Source organism: Amblyomma americanum, chromosome 1 (assembly GCF_052857255.1).
Source record: "Amblyomma americanum isolate KBUSLIRL-KWMA chromosome 1, ASM5285725v1, whole genome shotgun sequence".
Classification (NCBI taxonomy): domain Eukaryota; kingdom Metazoa; phylum Arthropoda; class Arachnida; order Ixodida; family Ixodidae; genus Amblyomma; species Amblyomma americanum.
This window is the reverse complement of record NC_135497.1, coordinates 244,357,250-244,384,966: the sequence shown is the minus strand read 5'-3', so window position 1 is coordinate 244,384,966 and position 27,717 is coordinate 244,357,250. Positions and strand designations below refer to the sequence as shown.

Below are 27,717 nucleotides of genomic sequence, written 5' to 3'. Positions count from 1 at the left end.
AGAGAGTGTTACAAACATCTGGCGGGGAGGAGGACTGATATGAGAGTTAAGGTCGGGATTTAAACGGAAACTGCTTGACGGGGGAGGTTGTTAAGGTTTGCAAGGGTTGTTGGGGTGGTGCGCCCTGAACACGTAGAGGCAAATTCCGCATGGCGTCATTCACTTCGTAGAAATGAGCCTAAAATAACAAAAACAATTAGTTCTACCGCCATCATTAGGTGCGCTTCTGTAAAGAACGAGGTTGTTTTTCCCTAAATTGTACGTGAGAACATAAATTAAGTGAATGCATGTGCTATCTAATTGTTTCTCTCTCAAGCAAAGTCAGTAGCGTTGCTATGTCAAGGGGAGAGCCTGTTCTCACGAGCATGCATTGTTTGCATCTATAGAGTTATTCAAAGCGGTCAACATGTGAGCGAACGTTGCAGGAAACAACTTTTAGCCTGTCTTTTGGTGTTGCCGGTGGTCATCGCTCAATGGGAGGATCACGCGACAGCCTCCACATATTCTGTATTTCAGCTATGACAGGGAAGTAAAAAGGTTCAATGACGACCGCAAGAGCACTGCGCTGCGACTTGGTGCTCCTTTCCATTCAGCATGGGTGCAGGTGTCGCATGCTGGGTGTACTACCGCGGCCTCCGAGCGTCACAAAAAGCTGTAGTTTTGTAAAGGACGCTAACGCTGGGGCATCATTTGGGCCCCGCCTATGAACTCGCTTGGCGAATTGAGGGTGGTTGTGCTGGTAACCATCTGTTGGCCCGCAGCACTACAGCCTCATTTGGAAGCTTGCTGGTGCACTTCCCTGTTCCTCGTTGCCTTTCTTGCATTAACGGTCCTCGTTTGCCGCTGGTGACCAATGCGTATTAGGCACACGTTAAACGGGCTCAAGAAAGCGTCCTTACCCGTTAAAGCGCTGATGAGCAGTCAATCACGATAGTAGCAATGGTGCTAAAAAAGCTGCTCCAATACGATGAAATTCCGAGCGCGGGGAAGTGAGCTTGCCGATCTGAAAACACAGTGATGCGGGATAGCGTAATATCTTCTCGGCCTGACGTCAGGGCTTCCGCGAGGACATGCGTTCCCAGTGGGACGTTCTCAGTGCGGAAAACTTGAACTATTCTCTGAGAGTATGCGTATAGTTCTTAGCGCGCAGACAATTCAACTTTAAATGAAATGTTTATTCGCCAAAAATGTATACAAAAATTTTGGGGACACATAAGCTCCGCATTAAGGGTAGATTGTAAACTAAACATTTTGACAGATTTGCTGTCTGGTTGGGTTTGAAGACTTATAATAAACTGCACATCTCCAACCAAAATTTTAAATTTAACCCAAACGTTTCGAAGCCGACTGGGCTCCTTCATCGGGGGTGACTGAGGGCAGTAGCTAGCGTCTTTTAAGTATGGAGGGGAGGGGCGGGGGGGGGGGGGGGGGGGGTTGAAAAGAACGACGGCTGTGTCGCGAAAGGCGTGGGGTTGGAGGAGGGGGGTTTAGGCTGTTAGTCACGCTGGCGCACTGCAGGGAGGTGCTGAATGGCGACTTTTTTTTCGTTGCGTTGAAGAGCGAAGTCCCTGGGCATATACTGGGGACAGGTTTCCTTTTGTGCGGTTGATATTGTTCGGGGTGGCTTGGATACGCCAGGATTCCAGAAGGAGCCTCTTGTGGTAATTTGTTTTGGTTCCGAGGATGCGGGTTTCTTCAAATTTTATTCTATGGTCGGAGTCCTCGGAATGTTCGGCTACTGGATTGCGCTCCTCTTGCAAATTTGCGGACGTCGTTCTTATGTTGCCGAATTCTTTCTTTGAAATTTTTGGTTTCGCCGATGTAGCTTGCGTCGCAGTCGGCGCATGGAATTTGGTAGACAATGTCTTGGGCTCTTTCTCTCGGCGGCCGGGTCTTTGGGAACAGGTAGGCAAAGTGCAACAGTGTTTGTGGGCTTGTGCGCAACCTGGAGACCTGATTTTTTCAGGATTCGGGCGATGGTTTTCGCTGACACCTCCGACATAAGGTAAAGTGACGTATTTTGGTGGTGGCGTTGGTCTTTGTGCGTTGATTTCTTAACGAATGTTGTGTTTTGGCGTCGAATGGTTTTTCGATAAAGTCTTTTGTGTAGCCGTTCATGATGAGTTCTTTGAATATCGTGCGTTGTTCTTTTTTTCTGTCAAGTTCTGTGCTGCAGTGTTGTCTCAACTCTTCTGAAACAGTGTCTTCACCACTGATGCTTTATGGACTGTCGGTGGTTCGAAGAGAAGTGGAGATACCGGCCTGAGTGGGTTGGTTTGCGGTATACGGAGAATTGATGGGTATTGTCGTTTCGGGACACGAGGACGTCCAAAAACGGCAGGGAGTTTTCTTGTTCCACCTCTAGCGTGAACTGAAAGTCAGGTTCTACGGAGTTTAAATGACGAAGGAAATTTTGAGTCTCAGATTTTTTGATGACGGCGAAGCAGTCGTCGACATACCTGAGGAAAATCTTTGGTTTCGGGTGGAATGAGTTGAGGGCTCGTTGTTCGACAACCTAAACCCCCTCCCTCTCCCCCCGCGCCTTCCACGACACAGCTGTCTTTCTTTTCACACACCCCTCTCCCCTCCATACTTAAAAGACGCTAGCTACTGCCCTCAGTCACCCCTGATGAAGGAGCCGAGTCGGCTTCGGAAACGTTGGGTTAAATTTAAAATTTTGGTTGGATATGTGCAGTTTATTATACGCCTTAAGGGTATGACGCGGTAGCGTAATGGGTTTATTCCCATTTATGCAGTTGGTAATTCTATGCGTTACATTTATAGAGATCCCTGGGAGTCCTCATACCTCTCCTCGCGCAGGTGTGGGAGCGGTTTTTAAGCGATGAACCCCTGCCCTGCGATGGCAGGTGCTGCCGCCGGTGGGGCTTGTGCGACCCAGATTGCTCTTCCCGAGCGACCAATCATTAATTTAACTGCAACCTGCCACGGTGGACACTTTGCTCACAATCTGGTGGGCAGGTTGTGTTGACGCCCACATGGTCATGTCACCTAGGTGGCCACCTGCCTCCTGGGAACCGCATGCCAGAGCCGTGCCCGTGATTTTTCGCTCACAAACGCCCACGCCGACAACGTCGACACAGGATTTTCTGGTCAACGAGGCCATTAAAGCTATGGCGTTAGAAAAACAAATTTTTGATCTGCCTCAGCACACTGTGCCTGTTGTCTGATCAGACAGCAGCTGAAGACTCCTTTGCAATAAAAAATAAAGACATATACATACATTTCTTCTCTAAATATGCACGGCAGTGTCAATTAATCTGACAGTACAAAATAACACATACAAAAACCAGTCAAACTATACACAAGGGAGGAGCAGATTTGCCCACCAATCTCTAACATCGATCATCATCTTACTCTTGAGGAGGTGTCGGCAACGGCGCAAGCCTGCTGATGTTATCTGCGCAGAAGTCTGTCGTGACGTCCATTCTTGGGGGCTTGGCGTCGCTCATCAGGGTTTGCCACATATGCCACAGCTGGTACACGACCGCCAACAGAGTGGCCCAGCCGGCTCCCCTGGACATGCGGGCGAGCGTACACTGCGTCTTAACAAAAAAAGAAAAGCTGAGTTCGGTTCGCTGCGCTGCGGTGAGGCCGGCCCCCGCCTTGCAAACACCACGGACGGAAATGACATAAGTGCAAAAATAAACTGACCATTGAGCAAAACTGGTAGCGCGTAGTGTATAGTTCGCAACTGCAAGTTGCTCACCGCTGGCTGCTTCGATACCGCACTTTATTTCCATGCGAGTCTCGGTGCCTCTATAGAGTTTGAAACAGCCCCACCTGAACATGTACTTCTCAGTCCAAAAGTTCTGGGGTCAACAGTTTCTCGTATGGGAGAACATTCATACTCATTCCTCCAGATGTTTGGAGTACCTGCGTACGCTTCGAAATCTCCGCTACTTGGGAGAGCAGTAAACCCAGTGGTCTGGAAACTTTTTAATTGGACTGTACAGACTGTTATATGCTATGGGTTATGCGCTGTCTTAATCCCTTATATTCACTCTTATCTCGGCATAAAGCTCTTTTGTACACTAAGCCTGAAAAACTAATTCATTAATTAACCTCATATTAATTCCAGTCTGATGAATCAAACGGATGTGTGAATATAAACTGTTGAGAAACCTGTTCGGCAAAACGTACTTAGAACATGGTCATGATCCATAGCGCAGCAACAAAACAGGGGACAAACACAAGCGCTAACTTCCACTACAGCTTTATTTGGTGCACACAGAATTTATACAAGAAGTAACGAATGATACCAGTCAGATTAGACAAGATTCTTTGTGAACAAAGCTTAAAAATCACATGCAATACATTTCATCGATTGGCATACTGCTCCGAGGCTATGGATCATAACGCATACCCACTAGCCCGAACCATCACCTTGTTAAGTTAGAACATGGAGCCCTGCTGACTGGTTCAGACAGGCACAACATCGCAATAAGTAATTCAGATCTGAAGCGTCGTGTCTTGGAATACAAGCTTAAATGGAAAAGAGGCAGCGTTCCAATACGAACCTTTGCGTTGACGAAAGGAAAAATCACTGCCATAAGCATTAGTCCGGCTAGGGGTCCCGAAATTGCTGCGTTGGCCATCATGAAGATCTGCAACGCCCCATCAATCAGATCGCCGTCACTGCCTGCTTCGTGGCCACACTGTTTTGCTGCATCTTGCAGAGATAAAAGCGCACGTTCCTGTTGATGGAACATTGTTTAGTTTATGGCTTACGGGGGTTTAGATCCAAAAGCGACTCAAGCTATCATTCACACTGTAGTGAAGGGCTCCGGAAATTTTGACCACATGAAATTTTTGAACGTGCACTAACACCGCGCAGTACACGGGCCTCAAGAATATCGCCTTCATCGAAATTCGGTCGCCGCGGCCGGGATCGAACCCGCGTCTCTCGGGTCGGCAGCCGAGCGCCATAACCACTGAGCCACCGCGGCGGCTAAGGAACATGACCATACGACTGATCATGCCAACTGGTAAAGTTCATTGCAGCACTCGCAACAGAGCATGAAAACGCAGAAACACTTGGTGAGGCTGTTTTGCAGTGGATTATTTGAAACTGGGCAGCTTTTCTTGGGGCTTGATGAGTAACTCTCTGCATAAAAGCAAGGTGCTGGTAACTGCTTATCTGGCTATAGTTTCGCACTTACTATTCTACAGGTTGAAATATTTAGCTGTTTTATATTGTAGCAGCTCGTGAACTTTAATTCGATTATTTTAAATGGACTAAATAAAATTATGGTTCGTAGGATAACGAAAAACAGGTACATTATTCTGTTCTCCATCCCGTAAACCGAGCATTGGGCTTTGAGACCTTGGTCAAGTTCATTTGTGGCAAGTTGGTGTAATCTGTGTAGTTATGTTTCTGCGTTAATAACGCGCACTGACACCGAGGTAGGCCTTAATAAACTGTGTTCTTGCTGCAGCATATATGAATTGCGAGGATTTCTATGCGCAACCCCAACGTCCCGACGACAAAGAGACAGTTATGTTCATTGTAGCGTTTACTACTGAGAAGAGGAAAAACGGAAGAGAACTGGGGAAAAACAATAAAAGGGTCGCTTTTTTGGGACACGGCTTTGACAGTCTTGACGCCTAAGAGGCAGCCGTGGCACGCGGTCGGTGCGGCAGGCAGCAAGTCCCGTCAATGGGAGGGTCGCGTCCGTGCTACTCTCTCAAACTTTTCCAGCTCGGCGCCCAATGGGCTTCCTCGTGTATGCTAGACGGTGAGCGAGGGCGACACCCGAGTGCACGCAATATTTTCCGGCAAGGACGGGTGCGAAAAAGAGGCCTTCACCGCATACCATAATCACATGCAATAAAGCGGTTCAGCAATCGGTATACGCTCAACAGATCGAAGCCAAATGACTCCACACAAAGCATGACAAATTCCGTGCGGTTTGCTATTTGCCACGTGTCACCTATAAAAAAAAGTTTACAATTCTTCACAAAACCAGAGAAATTAGCTAGCTTCCTCCTTTCGAACATATCGGAGGCCTTTCATGCCGCTTGAATGATGAGCCACGGTGCTACCGGCCAAAGCCTGCGTTATATCAGCCGAAGCTATGGATTTAGCTGAAGTGTGAACGATTTCGTCTGGCACATTCGTTAATATCGTGGTCTTGGCTAAACGTACATTTCTGCATTAATACACTGAGCGCAGTTCGCCACTTTCCGTCAGGCTTCTCTGCGCGCAGTCAGTCGATGGCAGTCTCTCTAGATCTACTAATTTATGAATGCGAAAGCATCAGTAGGCTATGTCGACAGGGATCGTGTCCGCAAAACATGTCCGCAGCAGTTGTGAGGAACTCAGAACAGCGCCAAACAAATGGTTGTGATCGATAGAGGACGACTTATGGTTGATGTCGCTAAAAGAATTTTGAAAATCGAATGAGTAATAATTAATTAGAGCCAAAAATGTCCAAAAAACTGGGTGGGGCCAGATCCAAAGTGGCATAAAATTCGAAAACGCCGGAAGTAGTCGGAGCTACAGCGTACCGCCAAATTTGAAAAACCGGAAGTGTGGGCGGAGCCAAAGCGTGGCACCAAGTTTGAAAACTCGAAATGGGCAATCACGTGGCCGGTGATAAGTGATCGATACGTAACCAAAGTAATTCATGATCAATACGGTATCGTGGTAAAGAGAATCAAAGTGGAGCAAAGAGAGGCCACGAGTGCCGAGAAGACGTCAATGCTTTAACATTACTCCAATGCGGGTTACCGCAGTGATCTCTAAAGTTTTTTCAACGGGAGTGAGTGATAAGTTGGAATGTCGCCATTGGAAGCGCGAATGACTGCGACTTGCAATCTCGTGTCTGTCCAGGCGAAGTGGATGATACGCTCGGCTTACGTGGCTCAAAGAAATGGTGTATAAGGGGTGGGGAGCGACCTCACAGTGTGGCTGCGTGGTCACAGCTCTCCTCCGTGCTTCACGTCATCGTCGTGTAGTGTTAAACGATACTCTCACTTTCACTCCGCCGATATACGCTGCAGGTGACCGAAGTCAACCGCCGTGGAAAACGAGGCGTACAACCGCTTAAGTTGGCTTTGTTCTCAAGATAATTAGGTTAATAAAACTAGTGGGTTTCACCCAAATTTTCCAAAAATGCGGTGAAAAGGTCACTCTTGAAACTGTCATTTTTCAGACGGTTCAAGAGTAAAAAATTCTCCGGACGTTTACCCTTGGTAACGCCACTTTCAGCGACAGCTATGGAGGTTCAGAATGCTGATGTTAGTCGGAGTGTTTAAACGTGGTAATAAGGTTAATGACCACGACAGAATGTCCAAGGGTATTATTATCTACGACGTCATGAAAATTGGTCGACGACATCGCTGGAGGGCCGCCTTTGAGGGGCATTTGCCGATTCGTTCTTGAGTTACATATGACCATAAACAGAACCTTTTTGTGTTATTATCATCGCTGCATAGCGTCACGGTCTTAACGTTGATCGAGTGGAGGGAAACAACAACTGACTATCGCGTCGCGAAAGAAAAGAAAGCAAGAGGCAGAATTGTGCACTTAAATAATAATGTAAACCTGTAAACCTGTAGTGTAAACCTGGTCCGGAGTTCGAACCCGGTACCACCGCTTCACCGGAGCAGTCGCTCTACTAACTGAGCTAACTGGGATGGAAAGCTTATAGTAGGGAGATAACGAATTGATCAATAAGTCGAAATGAGAACCCCGGACCAGGACGAATAATCTTTAACTACGAGGTTTCTGAGAAAGCTGTATAGCTTTGCTTTGTAGCCGCATGGCTGCGCTTGGGTGGATTCCAATGAGTAATTAGTCCCTTATTACAATTCTACTCCACCTTTGGGGATTCCCCTAAAATATTTGACCTGCATAGAATATTGACGCAATTTTTTCTCCGTCATTTTTCTCCTTCTAGTGCATGCAGATTAGTCAAATTACACATCACCTTCACGAGATGTGTAAGCTCGAACGTTTCCGGAATATCAACTTTTATCGGCATAGGCTTTACAAAAGCCCTGTCTGTGTGAGCCGGTACGAAAAGATGGATACAGGTTGCCCTGATTTATTGGATGGGCATAGAAGACTGCAACACGCGATCGGTGCCGACTTGCTAGTTTAAAATTAAACGTTAATGTACTTTTAAGCCCAAAAGTTACACGCAGGCGCACATGGACAGGGTCGTCCACTCCTACATCGACCAAGTGAGCGGCATGGTGCGCTCTTCAGAGCGCCAGCGTGTCCGTAGCATGTGTGCACCAAAGCGAGGTGGCAGACGACGAGGAACACCAGCTCTAGGTCCATCTGCGCCTGTGCCACTTTGCTTCTATGAGTGGCTGTGTTGGACGCACTTGCATCCTAAGAACGCAGCCGCACCGCTTGCTTGTTCAAGCCAGGAGTGAATGACCATGTACATTTGATTTAAGTGGGATGATCACATGTAAAGAAGGAAAAGACCAGTCAGGGAATTTCACTGTGTCGTATGAGAACGGACCCCACGTAGCGCCAATAATACCTGTAAGCGCGTGTCCTCTGACCTACTGCGGATCACATTTGTAGATAAAATCAAGGCGCTATGCAGAAAATAACACGCAAAGTATTAATGCGTCACCCGCAGCAGTTAACGTGTGGGCCGGTGAAGTTGCTATTGTGTTATTTTCTTTTTTCGCTTTTTAAGAACATCTGACTAAACACCTGTACTAAACACCTGCATGTACTAAACACCTGCATAGTTTACACCGGATAAATCTAATATAAATAAGCTTTAGTTTTTTTTTTTAACTGTCGAATGGTCAACTTCCCGCTTCGACCATAACGCCACGAAGTACTAGATTAAAAAAAAAAGGCGAAACAGGCGCTGATGTAGTAGTAAATAAATAGTCCAAAAAGCTTTTCAACCATACAAATTCACTCCAGGAACACTTTTCAAATGGTTGGTTAATTTCTTATTTTCAACCGAAGACGGCCTGAATTTCCGCTCATCGTCATGATCGTCGTCGTCTTCATCGTAAGCCAACCTGAGCCATGGCAAGACAAAGGCAACTTCCATTAACCTTCAGATAGCCGTGTGGGATGGCCACTTTATCACTGCAGATTTCCCAACCCCATTGTTCGACATGACCCCCCGCCTCCCTCCGCTACGTCTTCTTCGGGTCGCATGCTCTCTGTCACTCTAAAGTATAACAGACAACCTGTTACGTGCTTTGCGTATTGCCCAAGACGATTTCTCCACCTTAATTTCGGGACACTGACGCTTGCTCTCTAATACATGCGGCTCACTTTATGTCCCCTCGGTTCTACTTAAACGAATATATTTGAGTTTTCGGTACTGCACTGAATGTCGGTACCACGGATCACACTCGCAGGAGGTCCCCTCGGTTCTACTTAAACGAATATATTTGAGTTTTCGGTACTGCACTGAATGTCGGTACCACGGATCACACTCGCAGGAGGTCCCCTCGGTTCTACTTAAACGAATATATTTGAGTTTTCGGTACTGCACTGAATGTCGGTACCACGGATCACACTCGCGGGAGCCTACATTATGATGCCCGCGAGGAAAGATCCCTAAGTTCCTCTGTACTCGTTATTTTATCGTCCTTGTGTGATTTTAGGCACTTGTGCCACACCACGTTTGCGTTTCGGTAGCCGGAGTTGTTGCACTGCCGTGGGCATATACGATAAAAGCCCGTGCACCTGCACATGACCGCTGAATGGCATGCAGTCCGTTGCTGTATTACATCCCACGCTGGTGTAAGCCAATCAGTGTTTGCCGTATGCGTGCTCGGTGTTACGTGCTCTTTTTCTTAAGCTGCTCATTCTGAGGTTTCTGCACGAGCTAGGCTGCTTATTACGCACCGGCAAAGTTTGGGAATGGCATTCAGGTGATTGCCTTGCTCTCAGGGGAACCGAACAATGTGACTCGCTGCGTGAACCTTGTTCAGTTCAAATGGTCATTTATCATTTTAATCCGCCATTGTTTACGCATATTACTTATAGTACCTTAATTGTTTTGAGAATGAATGGTGGCACACTGTACCAGTGTAACTGCAGAACTTACCCGGGTTATAGACCCCATGTACGGAACGAGCGTGCTGTAGATCGTCATGACGACTCCGACTACGAACGCTGAATAAAACAAGCAACATAAAATTGCTGATATCGCCAGGACAACAAAGGTTATTTACCAAGCGTAAGCTGGTAACTTTATGTATGTTAACACAGCCAATTTTGAACATCATTTCGCTCAGTGCTCCGTGTTTACCGTTTCTTGGAATGCTACTTGCAACGTTATACGAATTAATCGTAACTTTTTCTCAGAAGTTCTACGGCCTACAAAGCACTTTTTTGTACACGCAGCCATGTAATTTGATCGATCAATCGTTTCACGTGTGTACACGACGATTTCAAATGTTCACAGCTAGCACGTGCTTATAGCTAAGGCGTTCCCAAGATTATGCAGCATGCGCACGGCGATACTCACCTATGCATTTTGTGATACGTGCGACGTGAACCTCTGATATCGGCAACTGCGGTGAGACGACGTCCACATAGAGGATGGCTGCCTGAGAGTTGATCAACGACGATATCGTGCTGAAGGGCGGAGAGGACGCGAGGTCAGGTCGAAGTGGCCGTCACTTCCTCGTGCGCCGCGAAGCCTTTACCAAGTCGCGCGTCACACGAGCCGAGCGATCGGTTCGGACGACGGGTTTCAGGCTCGTAGCGTACATGTTCTGCTTCCTCAATTTTTCAAGCCGCAAACGGCTTTGCAGCTGGTATTTGGGTTCTGAGCGCAGAAGTCCTCAAAATAAACCATAAAAAGTTTTTGAAATGAAGAATAAAATTACTTTTTTTCAACATAGCCTCCCCTAATATTGCTATCTTTTCACAGGCCCGCAATTAGACCACATGGACTCAGTTCAGCGGCTGTGTGGGCTTCCTTGGGTGGTTAGCTAGACAACTATCACAAGAATATGCTAAAGATTTATTACGACCGCGCTAGGAAATCCGCGTCTTCTTTAACCTTAACATTATAGTCCTGAGATATCCGCTGTCACCTTGGCGCAAATGTTTCGTGCAGTTCAATTTTGAACACGAGGTGCGCGCACAGCTGAAACAATCACCCAGGAAATCTCTCTGCTCAGCCGTTACGCTGATCATTGTTAAAATTATAAAATAAATAGTTCTTTCTGGGAGGAGGCGTTGAAAATTAAAGAGCAATTCCGCTCTTTTCTGAATAGCATTTGGGATGGACCGAAAAAATGTGTGACAAAGCTTGTAGGACACAGGACGGGCTTGAAGTGCCTTGCGGAAATACCTTCGAGTAAATACCTTGCGGGATTCACCTGAACTCGATGAACAAAATGTGCTCGGGCGGTCTCCCTTCTTTTGAGCTGCATTAACTAGCATACCTCGTGGCTGCACTGACGATGCCGGACAGAAACAAGCCAACCGTGCCCGGAAACTGGACCAGGTAGGTCTTCACGTAGAATGGAAGGATCTGAAAGTGTCAACAGTTCGCCAGGGAAAAATACAAAGACTTCAAGGTAGCACCGGCAAGTTGACGTTGGTGGCGGACAAACACCTAGTTTCAGTGAAAACACTAAAACTGAGTGGAAACTGCAGCTAGCATTAATTTTGCTTCCGTCAGCACTGTGCTATATGGCAACACCTGATTTTTATTTTATCGCTGAACGCCATTAGACGAAAAAGGACAGAGAAAAAACGATCGACAACACTAAGCCAGCGCTAATTCTGGCTGGGAGACGCAACACGGAGCTTTCAACGTCAGCTCTTCCGAGAATTCCTGGTGACATAATAAATTATAATGCGACACGTTTCCAATAGCAGCTGTGTTCTGTCAGAGGCCTCCGCGTAAAATATGTAGCACGAAACGCTCCTGTGCGCATACTTTTCGACATGCTCCTTTACAAAAACGGGTTTTACGGAAAGGTCAATACCGCGGCTTTCCTCGATGTGAAAGCGGCTGTTCTCCAGCATTGAGCCTTCCGTTGCTGCCGTGTGCCGGAATAGTACTGCGAACGTAAAGTTGTATTTCTACGTGGGCGGTACACAACACTTTCAATACAGCCTGCGTGTAGCTCCCCTGCACGCTACGAGGAAGCAGTGGAAGCGGCCCGAACAACACGCAAGAATCTTTAGAATATCACTAACCTGGTCGAGCTTCTGAATCTGTCCCATAGATTCCGGGTCACATCCACGAAACCATAATGTGAGCGCCAAAGCCATAGCTGCCTCGGCTAGGTACATGAAGGTTGTGAGCACTAAGCCCACCACAGCCGTGCTGCAACGAAGTGAATGACAGTGAGTGTTGCTGGCATGTGTGTCAAGAGAGAGTCAAGGAAGAGTCGCACACCTCCCGAGAGGGTTGACTGTGGCAGCTCAAGGGAAAGTATGCAGCAGTGTTAGCAGTTTGGGAGTATCTCTGATTTCGGTCCGAATAAAACAGTTGTGACTGTTAGTTTAGATAGTTTTGTTTACAAGCCTGTAGGTCAGCGTAACGCTAGAGAAAGTAAAAGACTTCAAGAAGAGGGCTCAGTTGGGTTGATTGGGGTATGTCGATGGAAACGACTGAACAGCGTACACAGCGCATGCGTCTGCGTTCTCTTCCGTCCAGTCTGTTAGCGCTGTTCAGTCGTCTCCACGGAGTAAAGGACGCAGTGGGAAAGAGATAACGACTTTCTACAGTAACAGCGGTCGCTAAAGCCTTAGATGATCGCTGCATAGCGGTGCCGAGAACTTTGCGTGCATAGTGCACATTCTATGGCGCTCTCTTGGTAGCTATAGATACAGATCCAAAACTTATTTAACCTGAAGAAGCAATTAAAATCACACCTTGGGTATTAACCTTAGGGCCGACCCTGTACAAACTCATCTAAAGCATGCGAATTGCGCAACTCTATCGACTTCGTCAATGATGCAAGCGCATACCGCCGAGCTTCCTTCAGCGTTCTTGATGCGATGTATCTCTGCACGACGACTTGATCGAAGCTCGTTCGGTAAATGTTGATCGCCGTGGTCGCCAGCAGGGTTGACCAAACGTTTTCGTCGTTGCCGATATCCAACCTGAAACTAAGGCCCAAGCACCCTGGGCTCATAAATTTCTCCGTCGCAAAAAATCCCCCGATGGTTTCGTCACCGCTAATACTGAAACTTTACAACCATCTCAATATCTAAGGACTAATCGTTGTTGCCTAAACCTCGGCGTGCAGCACCTCAAGCAAGCTCAGAGGACAGCACGGCGTAGACATCAAAGACGACTGCGCGATTGCTATACGTATGGGACGCCTACACCGAAATGTTTTTCACGTTTTCTTACTCTGTAAATTTGCTTTACAAGCCGGCAATATTAAAACTGTCCCTCACCGCGGGCGGCGACACACTTCGGTCACTGTTGCCCCAGCGTTTGAGCGCAATCGTAAAGCAATTAGCGCGGCTGCTGACGACACGAGCGGCGCACTGCACACGTGTCCGCTTCGTCGGGCGCGAAACGCGTACCATTCAGGTGTTTGTTCCTTTATCTCTTGAAATACCCACATGTCCGGTGGGGCCAGGTATATAGCCTGTAAGGTTAGTGAGACAAAACATCGTGGAACTACTCCCGCTCCAGACATGGCTTCGTATGGTTTCTCGACATTTGCGATCTGGAGCTTTCTCGTGTCAATTATTACATATTTCGGAGGACGAACTATACAAAAACGCAGATTCAATTTATGTAGCGTTTGTACGTAACGTTCTGAGTCGGCGGTAACGCCATGTTGCAGACATTCGACCAGCGCAACTCCACCCTAGTCTCCAAAGGGGATGGCCAACACTTTGTCAGCCGAAGGCCGAGTCCAGAAATTGTTAGGGTGAAGGATGATCGTATGCCTATTCTCCATATTCGCTGCGTAGTAATGGCGAGTCCATAACTCACCTCCTGCGGAAAATCGGTGCTGAAAGTCCTCTCACTGCGCTTCGTGACGAGCCAAGTTTTACTTGCACGTGCGCAGTCATTCCCGTTACATGCAGCTAGTCAGGTGAAGATGCACCCACCTTTAACGCAGTCTTTTGAACCAAAGTTTGGGGCTGGTGGCGTGATTCGCTCTTCCCACAAATGCATCAACAATGTTTGCGATCAACTTCTGCTTAATGCAACAATTCCCGCAATCAATTCGTCAACACGCGCTGCCCCCAGCAGCTTTGGAGAGGACGCTAAAACAGATCGTCCACTGCAGTGCTTGTCTTTCACAGGGGACGTGAATGCATTGTCAGCGTGGTATATTTCACGCCCACTACATTTCCTTGCTAAAAGCAACGCAGGTTTCCTCACAGACAGTACTCATTCGAACGTGGATATCAGTAAGTGGGACACCTTCCACTGTCATAAATCCCATCACTGCGCGTTGCTTTAGCAGTCATTTAATCTGCCATTTTCAGGCTACTGCTTTGTAGTAAGTGGTAAATAAGAAATTTTGTCTGACAGAGGAAATTCCAAACTTTAAGTTCAAAACAGCATTTTTCATTTCATCAATTTTAAGAAATGTTGCACGCCAGGAGGCAAAATTTACTGAATAGTTTTCGTGCAACACCGGCTTCGATAGCCCCAAAGAAAGTGTAGTTATCAATAAAAAAAAACTGCGTCAAAACACAGCGAGATGCAATGTAGGGGCGTTCTAGTTCAAGTAGTTGCTTTTCCTGTTTTGTAGCAGCGCTGTTAAAAGTATGCGCAAATGGATCACCACTAGTCGACCGATAAAATAATGTTGCCGCGAATGCAAACTAAGACTGGTGTATGTAGCACCATAAAATTCTCCTCCTCCTTTTTTTTTAACAGAGAATAAAAAAATAATGCACGACTATAATGGCAGACGTTCATTTACAGCGGAAGAAAAGGAATACCAAAAACTTCTCACTCTAGAGCATAAGCATGAAAGTCCAAGTCGTCCCAGGGACGCAATCTGGCAAGACCACTCCGGGCGTCGTAGATGACCTTGCCAATGACCGTGGCAGGTGCCAACAATATGAACAGTACCTGCATGCAGTCTGTCCAGACTACTCCTCTCATGCCCCCCTACAGAGCGAAAAAAAAAGAAGAAACAATTCTATGCACGTGATACGGGGGATTTAGCTCGTTCTCTTATACGCCGACCAAGAGCGATACGTGGCGGCCGGTGCTACAAGGCGTTAGAACGAATCTGCCTGAAAGGAGTGCAGCAGACACTGCTTAGACGATGAGGAGCTCCAGTGAACTAAAAGTGTCTGGCAGTTAAACTAGGAACCCATGCAGTGATAACATTAACAAGTGTGTCAGCGACCCGCCCCTTTGCACGCTACAAGAAACATAAAAGAGGGGGGGGGGGGGGCGAGAGGGGGTAAGAAGAGACCTCAAGAAGAGACTTCAACACTTTACCGCGGCGATGTTCTCAGTAAACTGCAGCGCAATTGACCCTTTGCAATTGTTTAGGCACAGGTGGTATCCTTACCAGCGTGGTGTAAAGAGTTCCGCAAAGACCAATTCCGAGAGAGCACCATGTCAAGGGAACGCTGAACACTGAAAAGAAATTTAGATTGTAACGCTTAACTCTACGTAAGTTAACTCACGAGGAGTGTTAAAATTAGAGTTCTTTATGCAGAACGCATGAGGTCATACTCCTATTTACGTTCTAGCTCAGTGCCTTTTGGCGTGGTATACTTTGCGGAACGTTAGTACCACGTTTTGAGCAGTCTTCATTTATAAGCACAGCTGATGGAACCAGCCAAACTGACGCAGTACAAGACAAAGATGCAAAGAGAGGAGAGAGCGGTGTTGTGTGTGCGGCTCTTTGTCTTGTCCTGCGTCAGTTTAGCTCGTTCCACCATCTGTGCGTTGTGAACCAACTAGCCCAGCAATTTACTCTATTGTATCATTCATAAGCCTTCGGGACATACTCGAAGCGAGTTAAAGTTCAGTTGGAAAGCTCGGGAATCGTTCTTTCAGACGTGGTCTGCTGTACCACAAGGCGAGCCCGAGGAGACTTCCTATCTTCAGCATTTGTGGCACCGTGCTGCCACCTTTGGCTCCGTCCCAGTTAGCTTCTCCTCATTTGTCATCTTATAACGAGGCCTAGCGGAAAGCAAATTTGCACAAAAATTGAAGATCGGCTCCACGTTGCTGTCTGACCTCTTTCTCACATATTTCATGATTTCTTTCTGTCGCTTTCTCCACAGCCTCGGAAGCAAACGAGATTTCCCAGATGGTTTCTAGAAGAGCACTGTGAACGTGCCATCATAATGGCGTGAAATTCCGCAAAAGTTAAGAGTCCTTTTAGCAGACCAACGTAAAATACCTTATTTTAAGACGCATGCATTACTGCAGGTGTTAGAGACTTTGTCCGGGACCAATACGCCTATACCCGTGCGTTAGGAATCACGCATATTACGCAAAATATCAATGAAAAATTCACTGCTTTAATGTAATGACAATGGCCGAGACACAAGAATGCGCTGAAATGGCCCTCATATCACGGTTTCCTTTAGGCGTCTCCACTACCAATGTCTGAGCAGGACCGCTTTTATAAGCGGTGCTCCTTCTACGGCGTCCTGCTCTGGGAAAACCCGCGGTCACTAAGTTGGCTTCATGAAAACAATAAAGAGGAAGATGGGAGCTCGCCAGTATGCTTAACATAATATTGTGAGGCATTAAAGTTTAACAGACAGGGATGTCTGCACTGCGGTCTCCATCCCCTCCTAATGGTTGTGTACGGAAAACACGATATTCAAAAACCGGTTTCATGGTCCCTTCGAATGCACATTGCGTATTCGGGGCACTGTATAGTCCCCATTGTGTTGATGTGCCATAGTGCTGATACCTGTGCGCTGACCACGCCGTCGTCCCTGGTTCCAATGTGGCTCTTTGATTTTTTTTTTTCGAAACCAAGAAAGAACAAGTATAGTTCGGCAGAATCTTCAAAAATTACAACGTTCCGTTTTTGTTCGGCGTCTGTGTTTCTTCAGAAATTCTAGGGTTAAGTGTGACGCTTCTATGGTCTGGGATCACAGGTTTCTAACTTTATTGCTGGGTTCCCAAATTCATCATGAACAAAAGCATCGCGCTGTGAAGCCTTTAAGTGTGCCGTTGGGGAAAAAAAATACGAGACAGGAGACAAACGCAGTCCTCAATAGAGAACGTGCTCGTATTTTGTTGTGCTCTTCTCTTTTCTTCCAACAGTAATTAACTAATTCTCGACACTATACTGCAAATGCAGAGCTTGTTTTCAAAGCTTGATTTTGCAGCATCAATCGCATTGAAATACCCTGAACAGCCCCGAATGACTATTTTTTGTCTACCTCGTATTCTTTTCGGTCCATCTTTCTTGTACTCGTTTTAAGTGTAGCTGCCGCCCGAATAATTAACAAAAATCACTTCCCCACTGAAATCAAAAGCTGTCCAGCTGCAACGCGTAAACTACCTAAAACTTTTCATAGCTGTACTTGTTGACTTCCTCAGTATGTTCGATCAACGCAACCCGTAAGCCGACCAGATTCTTTTCAGCTTATAGGAAAGCGAGGGCCTCGGATCTGATGGTCTCGGTGCTTGTAGAATCGTGTCAACATAGAGGAAGCTTGTATAGTGATATCATCAATGAACCACGCAGAGTTTGTCTTGCGTACGTGTGGCAGCGCGTGCTGTCCCCACACATGCTGACTCACACTTTGCTTGCACCTCGCACTTCACGCATTATCCGCGCTTTCCGTCATCGTTTGGAAGCTTTAAAAACAACATTTCGAACTTAAGGTTACGTCTCGTTTGTGCTGTTGCCGCAGGCACATTATTTTACTATAGTATTAATCAGAAAACTGCATGTGTAAGCTTGATTTGTGGTCAGCTCTACACCAGCGCCAGAAACGTACCTCTAGAATCTAATAATAAAGTATGAGTTAACAAAAAAAAACTTTCACTAGTATAATTCTCGCAGGCTTAACGAGCCGGTAATCGGTGCTGGTAAACACCATGCAGGTGCGATAGCATAATGCAATGAGCTATCGCGTTCAAAGAGTTCAATGACAGACGTGTTCTCTTGCGTATTCAGGCGTAACTTGTGACACGTCCTCAGCACAGATAGAATGTACGATTCCCGCGCAATTCGTTCAAAAACTGCCAGCTGAGTTTCACCGCGCTAACGGCGCATTAAGAGGCAGCCGTTGTTGTTGTTGTTAGCCTATCAAAAGATGGCACATACCCACACTGGGGGATCGGCCAAGAATCGGGTGGCTATTCACCTGAACGCAGTTAATAAAAAGGAAAAGCACGTGAGAGCGCCACACCGGTGAATTCTTCCTCATGAACAAAAAAGGTATGAGATTTTTTATTTCAAAATTATAAGAATAATAATAAACAGAGAGATTAAATAATAATGATTTAGTCAAAATGTAATAATTGATAGAAAAGAAAAGTTTGGAACACTTAGCGAGGCAGTCGGTGAGATTCTATCAGGAAATTTAGAACAGCGGTACAAACAGATCTGTGGCTGAACCCAAATGTGGTTCAGAGGCAGCTCTTGGTGCAAAAGAGGCAGCTTTTGGTGCCATCTTGTGGTTACACACGAGCCACTTCGTTCTCATCACGACGAGCTAACAGGATATGTCGGCCGCAAAGTGCGCGAATTTGTGCATAGCTTGCCGAAACTAATTCAAAGCTGTAAGGTTAGGTTCTTCAAAATCTGCAATGCACGCATAGTCCTTGATTTAGCGCGTCTGTCAACAAATCTATACTTCGTTCAACAAACCGTGTACGCGTCAATGTAGCTCGTATATATACGTGAAGCAGCTGCATGGCGTTTCGCACAAATATGCACGATTCGCTGTGGAGCTCACTATACACAGCTATTAAAAAAAAAAGCAATGGTGTCGACAGAAACTGAGTGGGGCAAATGAGCGGATGCAAGGGAGGTTTCGCAAGCTCTGCCTTGATGTCGGCTGAAGCACATATCACTGCTCGGCTGCACGGCAGCTTGGAAGTTGAACAGCAACTTTGGGGGAAGTTGAGCTCGGGGAGACTCGGCGTAGCCGAAACTGCGGTGTATGAATTGGCTTCACTAAGCCGAAGTCTTTGACGCCTGTTGTCACACGAGGTGACCAAGGTCAGGCCACGGCCGGTCTCGAGGGGAGCGCGCGCTTCTCTTCTTACGGCCTTCGCAATGGGGTCTGTTTCCGCCTCCCGCCGCACCTCGGTGGGGTCGCCACTGCCCCACCGCTCCGCCGCTGCGACTGCCGTTCACGCGACAGGAGAATAACGCGCGCTCGTTCCCAGTTCGACCCCCGTCAGTGGTAACCACCAAGCCTTTATATTTTACCTCTTTACGCTAAGACCGCGTAGTCAGCCCCTTTGCCATGGGAGAAATTTGAAACAACGGGGTAACGATTGCGCGCTCTCTTTTAGCCCGACTGTGTATGGTCGAACGTATTGCTTCGAGCACGGACGTCAACACGTTCTACCCTTATATTTGGCTAAAAATCAAGGCTATCAGCTTACATAGTTCGTCTTCCGCCAGGCTCTTTATGAGTGTATAGAATGATATGCGGCATGTAATACTTGGATGGCAAGTTTCAAAGAGTAAGATTCTGCAGCGTACATATAGCTCCTGAAATTTCAAGCGCAGCTGCTTTAATTTTGCACAACAGCAGCGTTAGCAAGAATTCATGGTGCTTCCCAGGAAGAGCATCATGTCATTAACGAAACGAACGGGTATATAAAGACGGAACCCAACCCTGGCCGCAGGAGCAAAGGACGTTGCACGCACGCGACGTCCAAGATCTCCTCTTGGAACAGCATTTTGAAGTTTGGCGCAAAACTTAAGTCAGTAGTTGACAGTAACTGCAAGCATGAACTAACTGCCAGCAATGCAAAATTATTTCGGAACTGCGTTCTGTCAATAAAATCGGCCTTTACGAGCGAACGGACTTATCTGAGAGGCGATGACTATAAAAGCTTTGCATATTCTCTTGCATTTCTGTAGCCTCGTCATCGCTTTCGATAAAACTCCCGAGGGCAAGAACTTTCCTAGTCATTCAGGAAACAAAGTAGCACCACAAAAAGAAGTTTTCAGCAACCTACCTACTAAAACTCGCAGCAATGCGCGTTACACCAGCTGGCTTAGCTTATAATGTAAGGAAATAAAAATTAACATTTGCGATGCTTACATCTTATTAAAAGTCCCCAAATTTAAGAGAATAAAGGGCACTGGGCATTGAACTGCATAATCTGAGATCTTTCGAAAATATATTTAAAACAAATTTTTTTAGGCAGCTTCAGGACAGGCCGCAGGTTGACTATACGTGGACAAAAAGAAATGGCGCGCTTTATGGTAGCTGAAGTCAATTACTGGACATACATACTCGCTGAAATTGCAATACTCTGTACGCGTAAATATCTGTGGCAGCATACTCCGCTTGTACTGATTGCTTCTGTTACGCTCTGGTAGCGTTAGTCAGGCCAGAATGACGACAAGGAAGCTTGCGTCCAAGTCGAAAATTGTTCACCGGTGTTGCGCTCCCACGTGCTTTTCCTTTTTGTAAACTGCGTTCAGGTGAATAGCCACCCGATTCTTGGCCGATCCCCCAGTGTGGGTATGTGCCATCTTTTGATAGGCTAACAACAACAACAAATTGTTTATTGGGCGAACTCGTGTCCTCAAACAGGCGGCGCAGCGATAAAACAAAACTTAAAGGTGACAAGGAACTTGAAATATTAGACGCCTAATGCGCTTACGACAATTTTGAACATGAAGAGAGACTTGTTCGCGGCTACAGTCATTCCGGAGGAATCTGGTGGCCTCTCGTTTTACAACAAAAGCCGAAAGGCCGCATGACATTGACTTCGAGCACGGAACAATGCATTAAAGTTCTTCTTGACACTTAATTGCTCGCACATTAGTAAGTAGCATTCTTTTGAGCTATCGATACAGGCCTCTCGTTCAAGAAAGTTGTGATGTATATGAGGGTTAAAATAAATACATTCAGGACGTGCGAAAAAGCGATATCGGCAAAATTAAGTACTATATACATCTCCCAGCAATCAGTTTATTTGACAGTTCAATGTTCGTGTACATGAGTCTGACTTTCAACTTTACAAGTATCGTCTCAAGCCACCAACTACGGCGCTCTCAGATTTACGGCTCACGCGTCGTAGAGAATATTTTCCTCGATATAGTACATTTTAATGGGACGAGCGCGACACTTTCGTTCTCCAGGATTTCATTCTTTTCATCTTAGCACTAACTTGTCATTTAATCACGGACCATGAGACATACGCGAGGAAGTGATCAGAGTAGTTCCTTCTGGATTTAAAACCACAAATGCTCGACATAGTTCTGAGAAATGTGAGAGTGATTCCTCAATTTAAATGTTTTAATCGAGCAAAGTTTGTGACGAAGAATCTGTGCACAAGTGGACTGTGTTGAAGATACGCAGCTTAAGCATCTGCATTTTGCTTTCTTTTATTTCGGTGCTGCGCTCACCATGAACCAACGGGCTACAGCGCGAAACCAGGCAAAAACCATTCGCCGCCGCAGATGCAGGAGTGGAGCCAGCGGTAGGGCCGTCGCGCCTCTAGCGTCGGCGGGCGGCGTAACTCTCGGTGAAAAACTCGCATTGCTTCCGCGGCAAATGCGAAGGCCGTATGAAAGAGCGCGCTCCCACCTCGAGACCAGCCGTGGTCAGGCTAGCAGACAGACCGCTTTAAAGGCGAAGTGCTTGTTTCGTGAACTCTTGACTTATATTCAAGCAATCAATTCGTCGGCGATGACGGAGGAAGTGGGAGAGAAGAGAGGCACATAAATTAGTGTGGGCAGAAAAAAAGAAATAAAAATAATAAAAGCCATCGAGCCAAAGAATGCGGCTCCTATTTAAATACGTCGTCGTATGTACTTCTTGTGTAAGCAGCTATCAAGATTAGCTGAGAAAGAGCCACCCGAGGGCACCCCCGCTCTACCCATTGTGATTATCTGAAATGCGATTCTTGAAGCTGAGGCATCTTGAAGTGCACATGACAGTCCCGTAAAAACGGAATCAAATTGGTTTTTCTTTGCGACATATTGCTATGAAAGACAGTTCGTGGTATATTTCTTCCTTTTTTAAGTTTCATGAGCTGAGTCTCATTTCAGCCCTCAATATCGAGATTTTGACCTCTATTTGATTATCATGCAAAAAAACATAACTGGCGTGTTAATAAAATAAATTCCCACACTGACTGCCACTCAAAACCAGTGCACTGGCGTTTATAATGCAGGCTGGTACAAACGAAGCTTGATTTCGCAAGGTTTCGTTCGGTTATTTAAAACAAAATTCTAGGATGTTAATCTGTACTCATTCAACCGCGAAGCTTTCGAGTTGAATCATGTTTACTGCTGTTAATAATAAGCAGTCGTTGATAAAAGAAACGATACAACGACGACGCTTCCACAGCCCCATTAGATTTGGAATGACGGCGGCAAAGCGAATTCTGGTGGGATTGCCGGAAGCAACTTGGGGCGTGTTCGTTCGCTATGATAGAACTCTAACACTACTAGGCTTAATTGCGGTGGGCAACTTAAAGAAATAGAAAATCGTAAAACAAAAACGGTCGTGCTTTATATTGCGTATACTCGTTTCTAAATCGAATTAAGTGTTTCTCGTTCTACAAACGAGCATAAATGCGTCACACTACATGGATGGCCCCAGCAGGTGCCACTTTTGAATGTTTATTTGTTTATTCTGAAGGAAGACAGTTAAATTTGTGCTTTACATTAGCCACTATTGCGCCCTAGTTTCGATTGCTCTGCTGCTCCGAACTTCATTTCTGGCTCTTTTCATCGCACGTTAAGTATTGATCCGAAAACGACGTGTCTATGTATGCAACATACTCAACAAACAACACCAGCAGCATGGTCTTAGTCGATAACCAGAGAATAAGTATGTAGCTATCATTCTTTCCATCATGAAAAACGTGCGCAAGGGGAAGAGCGTACCTGTAGCAATGGCGATGGAGGCTGCGAATATGACGACGGCGCCAACACTTTGCTGAAGCAGAAAGCAGTGCGTCGTGTCACTGATTCGGTGACATGCACGCTCGCGTATTTTTTTTACACAATACCTGCTTTCACAGCACAACTTTTCTGCGTGAAATTTTATGCAGGCGTTTGCACCAAAATTTGTGGCTGAAGTAAGTGCCGCACGCCACTCTTTGCTGGTACAAACAACACTGCTTGCAAGCACATGAATGTTCAAGTACGAATATAAGTGTGCATTGGAACCTTGTTAATTCGAACTTTCGGTTTTTTCGAAATGAATTTTGAATCCACACAACACGGTGCGGATTAATGGGGCTTCCCTTGATTCGAACTCTGTATAATTCGAAAAAGTTTCGGCACCTGTCAAGTTTGTATTCGGCAGTTTGCCTGATTCGTATGTCGCTGAAATGGAAAAAAAAATGCGACAGCTGAAAATAAAGAGCGAATATCAATGAAGCATTGTATTGCGCATGCATGCGATCATTGACGTGGTAAACGATAGAATGAGAGTGAATACACATTTTGAATCCCCCGAGACTGTCCTGCAGGAAGAGGGCCCGAATCGCGTTGTTCACCGGGCATGCGGCTCTATCGTCTCCTCAAAAGCTTGCACGTTAGAATTCGCCGACGATGGCGCGGCTTCTTTGCGGCCTAAATGAAACATGGCCTCCCGCAGTTTGTTTCAGATAAACATAAAACTGAAGCTCTTGCGCATACTTGTCAAATTCCACAATGTAACCGGTCACTGTAAATTTGATGTGAGAATTAAGGTGCAAAACTGGGCGTGTTGGTACATGATTGAAAAAGGCAACGCAGGAAGCACACGGACATAGACGAGGCGGCACGGACGGCGCTGAACTTCCACCCAACTTTGTTGTGGGCCAATCCACGAATATATACGAACTGAACAACGCGCAGTCATCAACGACACACGCGCAGATAAGTCCGCCCTTTGTCTAATAGAGAGATAGAAGCGCTACTGACACAGGCAGAAGGAAAATATTTTGAAGGCTTTTCTCGGCTAGCCACTACCTCACTTGCATTAATTGTTCCCCTAATCTTGACGGCTTCGTTATCGCCAGTAAGAGCAAAGCGTATTACCAGGGAGATTGCGGAATCAAAACAGATTTGTAATCTCGGGACAGCCTGTGGCACATTAGCGCGTGTACCTCCCTATCCGACGAAGAACGGACTTATCTGCGCATGTGTAGTTGATGACTGCAGGTTTTTCAGTTCGTATGTATTCATGTATTGGCCCACAATAAGTTGGAATTTCAGCGCCGTCCGCGTCGCCTCGTCTCTGTCCGTGTGTTTGTTTCCTGCCCTGCTTTTTTCGGTTGTCAGAAACAGTGCTCCTTTACTCATGACATTTTTGCAGGTAGGTCAGTGCGCATTTAGCCTGCTAGCAGACGACGGGTGCGAGTACCCTTTATTTTTTCGCCCATGCAATACACAGTTAGCCCTCATTCACACGAAGGCGCCAAAACGCAGGAAGTGCTGGAGGGGAAACTTAAGCTCCACCTTAAGGGTATGACGCGATCGCGTTAATGGGTAAATGCCCATATACGCTGAAATTGGTGTCCCTCTTTACTTTCATAGATCGCAGGGAGTCCTCATACCACATCTGGCGCAGTGGTGCAGCGGTTAAGCGATGTGATGCGCCACTGCCCAGGCGAGTACAATCGACGCCGAGGGGCGCACTCCGCAGCACGCTACAGCGCAGACTTGATGGTTGGTCTGATGCGTTGGTTTTTTCAGCCGCCCAAGTCGCCGGCTGGTAAAAAAGTGATGGCACTTTTGCAGGTTTTCACTAGCCAGATTTGGAGATATCTTAATTTCGTGTGACATGAACAACTTCGGGCTTAACTAATACTTCAAGATATGCGAGTTCGAATTAACGAAGATTTACTTTATTCTGTACTGTGGTGTCAACCACGGCTTTAGTGCGCAGTGTTTATATGCTGAAACGTCACTGTAAAATATTCGCTATCGCAAGTCACTCGGGGCACACTGCAATGAGTATATCACAGATTTATGAACACTGAAATGCGCACCCAGTGCAAAACAAACTCAACGCAACAGAAAAGCTTGCGATTACTGCCTTCATAAAAGTACAAAAATTATAGTCGTTGGTTTAAGGTCGTTAGTTCTGTGTGATGAGGCAAATGCAAAGGTATTCCGAATAAGGTCGTTTCACTTACCGTGAGAGCGACGTAAGATACACAAGCTGTAAGGGATATGCAGGAGTTGAATCGCATTCGAAGATACTGAAAGCAAACGAAAAATATCGACGTGAAAAGGTTCCAGAACTACGTACTAACATAAAATGCAGAAATGGTGTTACAGCACCATCTGGCGCACTTATATGGCACGTGGCGAGTGGATTCTTTCGGGCATACGTTGCGTGGGCTCCTTGAATACGATAAAATCCCTCTGCACTTGCAAGACAGACCTTGAGTTAATATGCCAGTCATGTTCACATTGTGTCAGTCCTTTGTCAAATGTTTCAAAGGGCGTTCGACCAAAACTCTTTCGGCAAATGCCGCGCAGCTGTGGAGCGTGAATGATTAGAAGCGGTCAGAAATGGGCGAGTGGCGCATGTCCCTCTACACCTGGCACCTTAAAAAGCAAGCTTGCCGTAAGAACGCATCGCAGAATGTCACCTTGCGTCAAAAAAAAAGCCAGAGAGGACACTTAAGCTCCGCCTTAAGGGTACGACACGACAGTGTTACTGGGTTAATGCCCATTCATGTGGAGTTGGTCAGTCTATAATTTACATTAATAGATCGTTGGGAGTCCTCATACCACTCCTGGTGCCGCGGTTATGCGATATGCCCCATTGTGTCGAAACACATCGCGGAGGAGCTGTATGTGCTCAGTGGGGCACTGAGGTGATCTCGAAGCCTCGGAGAAGTCAGTAGGAAGGCGAAATGAGGTGCCAAAAACAAGATGAGCCGTTGAACAGGAGAGTTCTTGTTTGAAGGCACAGCGACCCCCGAATAAAGCGAGAGGCAGGCGCTGTATTCACTCCGTTGGTGTGGCATGGGCAGTGAGTGAGGCCTTGAGGTGGCGGTGGAAACGCTCTACTATGCCTTCGTCTGGGGGTGGTACGCGGTAGTGCGCAGTCGAGTCTTGCCGAGAAGGCGAAGGAGCTCAGCGAAGAGAGAAGACTTGAACTGTCTGCCGCGGTCTGTGATGTTGATGGACGGACATCGAAATCGGGCCGCCAGGTAGAAAGAAAAGCAAACGCGACTCTGGAGGCAGAAGTTTCGGGCAGCTGTGTTGCTTCAGGCCAACGGGTGTACCTGTCCACGCAGCTGTCTCTTACTTAATCTCGTGTCTTACTCAACCGCGTCGAATTCAGCGATCTCGGCATACGGCCTCGCGCCACTGTCATAGCGTAATTACGTCGCCCGCGCATCAAAACTCCAGAAAAAACACACGTCAAGACAGGACAACCGGTCAGGAGGTTAAACTTGAGCAGCATATACCTCCTGTGCTAAAATGCACTGTTCTCTGAACGGTTACATCGTTGAGCGCGGCGCTTCTGCGTGTTTATCCATCATGTGGCTTTTCTATGCACTAAACAGTCCTATTAGCACGAAAAGTTCACCGGACTCTCCGGAGTTTTGCATCACAGGCAGAAATCCTGTAGTCTAAGCCGTGATATGTGCCAAAAGAATACAGCATCACGACGCAAAGAAATAATTTCGTTGCTCAATAGTTTCTCGTCGCTCGCACCGGCAGCAATTGGTTGACCGCGGCACAAACGCCACCTTGGCGCGAAGGCATGTCCTTTGTTAACAAGAACTGTATACCATTTCATGCTTTTTTTCACGCTCAGCAGTTTTCTAAGGGAAGCGGGAAAGTATTATAAAGATTATAAGGTGTGCTCTCAATATCACCGCTTGTCAATAGTTTCTGAGACACTCGACAGTGAATCTGCTTTCTAACCACGCAAACTTCCGTTAGTGTAACCCATGAATCTCCCCTCGCGCTCCTCCTCCCCCCCCTCCCCTGCGCACTACCTACGGGTGTATGCTTATGTGGCGAACGTGAAGTAGTACCTCAGAAGAGCAGGAAATGTGAGATGCAATCAAAGAATGAATGCTAAGGATTAACATTGAGCCCATTACAATGAAAATCGTAATCAGAGGGAGAGAAGTGGCCGGAATGGTCCCGCGCAGTTAATTCTTGCACAGTCTCCCTCGAGGACTCACAATGCAATACGCTAGCATTTACTCAAATCGTAAGTTCTGTACTTCATCATTCCCGCATACCACTTCAGCTGCATCAGAGGGATTTCGGCCGAGAATAGTGAATCGGGAGAGAATGGCTGGAACGGGTTGGAGCCGTCCGTTCTGCGCATGGCCCACCTGGAATACGGAGGTGATGCGCAGAGTGTAGAAGACGGGCACGACGAGCTCAGTGGCGAGCGGAAGCACCGCTACGAGCGGCACCAGCGTCCATAGTATGTGGAAACCGAACGCGTACAGGTGCGCCGTGAAGCCGATGAGGCCCGTGGACGAGACCATGCTGGCCACCACAGACAACGCCAGGGGCAGCGAACGCAGCGTCCGGCTGCCCAGAAACACCTCGCCAGCCGTCGAGTCCGGTGCCGAAGTGCCGCGGCGGAACGAGAAGCGCAATCCCAGTCCCAGGTTGGCCGCCATCAGCAGGCAGAAC

At 46.8% G+C, this 27,717-nt stretch overlaps 1 protein-coding gene and 1 long non-coding RNA gene across 2 annotated transcripts in view; both read right to left on the bottom strand.

Annotated features, from left to right (window-relative positions):
• LOC144096135 (uncharacterized) overlaps nt 1-3,713 on the bottom strand; it is an 8,895-nt gene extending 5,182 nt beyond the window's left edge. Inside the window, exons 1-2 of the long non-coding RNA XR_013306779.1 lie at nt 3,376-3,713; nt 900-1,003 (exon numbers count right to left, since the gene is read on the bottom strand). This is a non-coding gene — a long non-coding RNA (uncharacterized LOC144096135). The remainder of the gene's footprint in view (nt 1-899; nt 1,004-3,375) is intronic.
• A 687-nt stretch (nt 3,714-4,400) lies between these two features.
• On the bottom strand, nt 4,401-27,717 carry LOC144116375 (sodium-coupled monocarboxylate transporter 1-like). Its single transcript, XM_077651148.1, has 11 exons — nt 27,408-27,717; nt 25,233-25,298; nt 22,990-23,041; nt 15,490-15,557; nt 14,920-15,077; nt 12,956-13,096; nt 12,179-12,308; nt 11,416-11,504; nt 10,488-10,597; nt 10,065-10,132; nt 4,401-4,625 (listed from the first exon to the last, which is right to left on the bottom strand). Exons 1-11 carry the CDS (start codon nt 27,702-27,704, stop codon nt 4,401-4,403), a joined length of 1,404 nt encoding a protein of 467 aa, XP_077507274.1. The 5' UTR covers nt 27,705-27,717.

Bases quoted from the DNA above. Each gene is read 5' to 3' on its own strand.
- LOC144116375 (XM_077651148.1), bottom strand. From the start codon at position 27,704: ATGGCGGCCAACCTGGGACTGGGATTGCGCTTCTCGTTCCGCCGCGGC. The intron at 15,558-22,989 runs GTACGCTCTTCC...ATTTCTTTTCAG, and splicing joins CTCCATCGCCATTGCTACAG to TGTTCAGCGTTCCCTTGACA. The intron at 11,505-12,178 runs GTTAGTGATATT...TGACACTTTCAG, and splicing joins AGATTCAGAAGCTCGACCAG to ATCCTTCCATTCTACGTGAA.